The 3,224-nt window shown below is 36.2% G+C and overlaps 1 protein-coding gene across 1 annotated transcript in view; it reads left to right on the plus strand.

Annotated features, from left to right (window-relative positions):
- Positions 1-3,224, plus strand: part of NMI (N-myc (and STAT) interactor) — an 18,024-nt gene that overhangs the window by 5,198 nt on the left and 9,602 nt on the right. The window contains exons 2-3 of the mRNA XM_011943059.1: positions 1,424-1,510; positions 2,326-2,421. Of these exons, the coding sequence (XP_011798449.1) occupies positions 1,430-1,510; positions 2,326-2,421 (177 nt within the window). The 5' untranslated portion in view covers positions 1,424-1,429. The remainder of the gene's footprint in view (positions 1-1,423; positions 1,511-2,325; positions 2,422-3,224) is intronic.

A 3,224-nucleotide genomic window follows, 5' to 3' on the forward strand; every position in this document is an offset into this window, starting at 1 on the left:
TGAGATTGCGCCACTGTGCTCCAGCCTGGGCAACAAAGTGAGACCCTATCTTAAAAAAAAAAAAAATTAAATGCATAAAATAAAATACTTAGAATTACAAAGGAAATCAATTGTATTGAAATATGGCTGGGATTATAGGCACCTGCCACCACGCCCAGCTAATTCTTTTTTGTATTTTTAGTAGAGATGGGGCTTCACCATGTTAGTCAGGCTGGTCTCAAACTCTTGACCTCGTGATCCACCCGCCTTGGCATCCCAAAGTGCTGGGATTATAGCCTTGAACCACTGCGCCTGGCCAGAAATCAATTGTATTGAAATATGGTTATCAGAATATTTTAAAAGCAAGTGTTTGATATAGTGATATATATCCATGTATTACAATATATTACAAGACCTGTGTTGAGGTTAGTAACTAATGTAGAAGCAATGTTAGACACAAACTATTTTAGCATATCTGCAAAAATATTCTATGAAACTCTCTGTGCTTTCTACTGGTGACTATCACAGGTGCTGTGAATACTACTGTAGTTTGTTACCATATTCATAATTGAAGAGAATGCTAAGCTTCAATTAGAGGTTATTAGAAATAAACATGTAATTTCTTCCCAATCCATGTTTATGGACCCAGCGGGAGAGTTAGTGAAAGCTCCAGGTAAGAACACCTGTGTAGAGAAAGCATATGTTGGAGGCCTCTTGACTTTGACTTTGTTTATATTTGGGGAGAACAATAGGGAGAATTAAATATTTTAATCAAAACCTTTGAAAAATGTTGGAAAACCAAAATAGTATTCTTTTAAAATGGAGCATGATATTATGATTGGAATATGAACTACAAAGGAACATTAATGTTCATTAGTTTCTGTATACTATTTTGTTGAAAAGCAAAGGATTTTTAGAATCTTTTTATATATTATAGATGTGAAAGTTATTTGAAATAGTGGCCAGGCGCGGTGGCTCACACCTGTAATCCCAACACTTTGGGAGGCTGAGGGGGCGCATCACTTGAAGACAAGAGTTCAAGACCAGCCTGACCAACATGGTGAAACCCCATCTCTACTAAAAATACAAAAATTAGCCGGGCATGGTGGCAGGTAGCTGTAATCCCAGCTACTTGGGAGGCTGAGGCAGGAGAATCTCTTGAACTTGGGAGGCAGAGATTGCAGTGAGCCGAGATCGCGCTATTGCCTTCCAGCCTGAGCGACAGAGTGAGACTCTGTCTCAAAAAAAAAAAAAAAAGGAGTTATTGAAATACAGACTTTGTTTGGATATAAGCCATATGAGAATAAAGCCTTTGATGATAGGAAAAAAGATATAGCAAAGAAAAGAGATGTTTCTTCCATAAAAGGGTAGAAGTTGTTATTTCTTTGTTCTGAAATTTGTGTATATATGCTATTCTTACAATATTTATTTTTTATAATGTTAGGGAATCATGGAAGCTGATAAAGACAACACACAACAAGTTCTTAAGGAGCATTGGCCACATGAATTTATACAAGATGAACAAAATAAGGTAAAAAGGAAATTACTGGGTATTATTAAAAATTAATTTATATCTATTAGTTTTGCAGTAAGGCATGTTTTGCATGTCTTTGTCCAACATTACCTTGAATTTGGGAGGTTGTTAGGCTTTAAAAAATGTTTTAACTTCCATTATGTTATTTAAGTCTTACAAGAAGTGTCGTATTTTTATTCTTTCTCATATAAGGCTTACAACACTAGCTGCTTTCTCACTCAACCCTCATTTCTTGGATTTGCATCAACAAGTTAAGAGCATAGTTAGCAATTATCTCATTAGACCCCAAGAGGGAACAGAGGCCAGGTAGATTAAACTACTTCCCCAAGGTCATATGTCTGGCTTGTTAAGGCAGCTGTGTACTATGGGATACTATGGGAATCACAGATAATTAAAAACACCACCACCACCACCAACAAACTGCCCCAGAATATGTCCGCTATTACCGTGCAATTTAAAAGTCTTATTGTGGTCACAAATAGCTAAGAGAGGAGTTGATGCAGCACTGAAGTAATATTCAGAAGATCTGATCTCAGTCTTTGCCTTACTATACAAATTTCTGTGACTTTGACCTAGTGTAAAAGGTGGTTTCCTGATTTATATAATGGAGATAGTACTACTTGGCAATGTTAGAATAGACAGGTGATGATGTAATATATTCAACAAATGCATTATGCACATAGTCGTATTTATTCTGGGACTGTCTAATGTCTTTCTTTGCTCAGGATGAGAGAAATTTATAGTCTTTCGTTCATTCAGAAAAATGAATTTGGGGCTATTTACTTTCTTTGGTACCATTTGGTATTTTTAAGGGACTAATTGAAGAAATGATAAAGGAAAATACTCAACTAAAGAAGGAGATCGAAAAGCTTGAAACGGAGTTACAAGAGGCTACCAGAGAATTCCAGGTACTCTCTTAATTATTTTATACACTACATTTTTGATGGATGCCTGGTTTTTGGAAAAAGCATTTAATTATATAAAATTCATTTTTAAAACCTTATCATCCATGGCACCACCATTTGTAATAGTTCAAAATGGAAAACAACCCAATGATTCCTTCATAATAGAATGAGTTAGTGAAGCGGGGTATAGTCATATAATAGAAAACTACACAGCAGTGAGAACGAACAGATCATAACGACATGCAGCAACACAAATGAGTTTCATAAACACAATGTTAACACAGAAAAGACAGATGAGGGCGTACCATATGCTTCCCTTTAAATTAATTAAGCAAAAGCAGGATGTTCGAAGTTAAAACAGCGGTTACTTTTGGAAGCAGGTAAGACCCAGAAGGGAACTCAAGGGAGTTTCTGGAGTGTTGTCATGTTCTGCCTGTCATCTGTGTGCCAATCACATATGTGTTAGCTTTGTAAAATTTCATCTTGCTGTACTTATGATACATGCATTTTTCTATTATTTATGTACACTTTAATAAATTTACAAAAGCAAACGTTAATAAAATTTACCAAAAAAAGATGGTCATTAGCAAATCACTGTTGGATCAAATTCTGACTTTTCTCACTGAGTTCTTTTATTATTATTCTCATCCAAGGTGCTTTGCTAATTTAAATGAGTTTCACAGTTTAAAAAATTGGACATATGTTAATCCTCACTAGGCCGGGTGCGGTGGCTCAAGCCTGTAATCCCAGCACTTTGGGAGGCCGAGACGGGCGGATCACGAGGTCAGGAGATCGAGACCATCCTG

Source organism: Colobus angolensis, unplaced genomic scaffold (genome assembly GCF_000951035.1).
Source record: "Colobus angolensis palliatus isolate OR3802 unplaced genomic scaffold, Cang.pa_1.0 Scaffold215, whole genome shotgun sequence".
NCBI lineage: Eukaryota > Metazoa > Chordata > Mammalia > Primates > Cercopithecidae > Colobus > Colobus angolensis.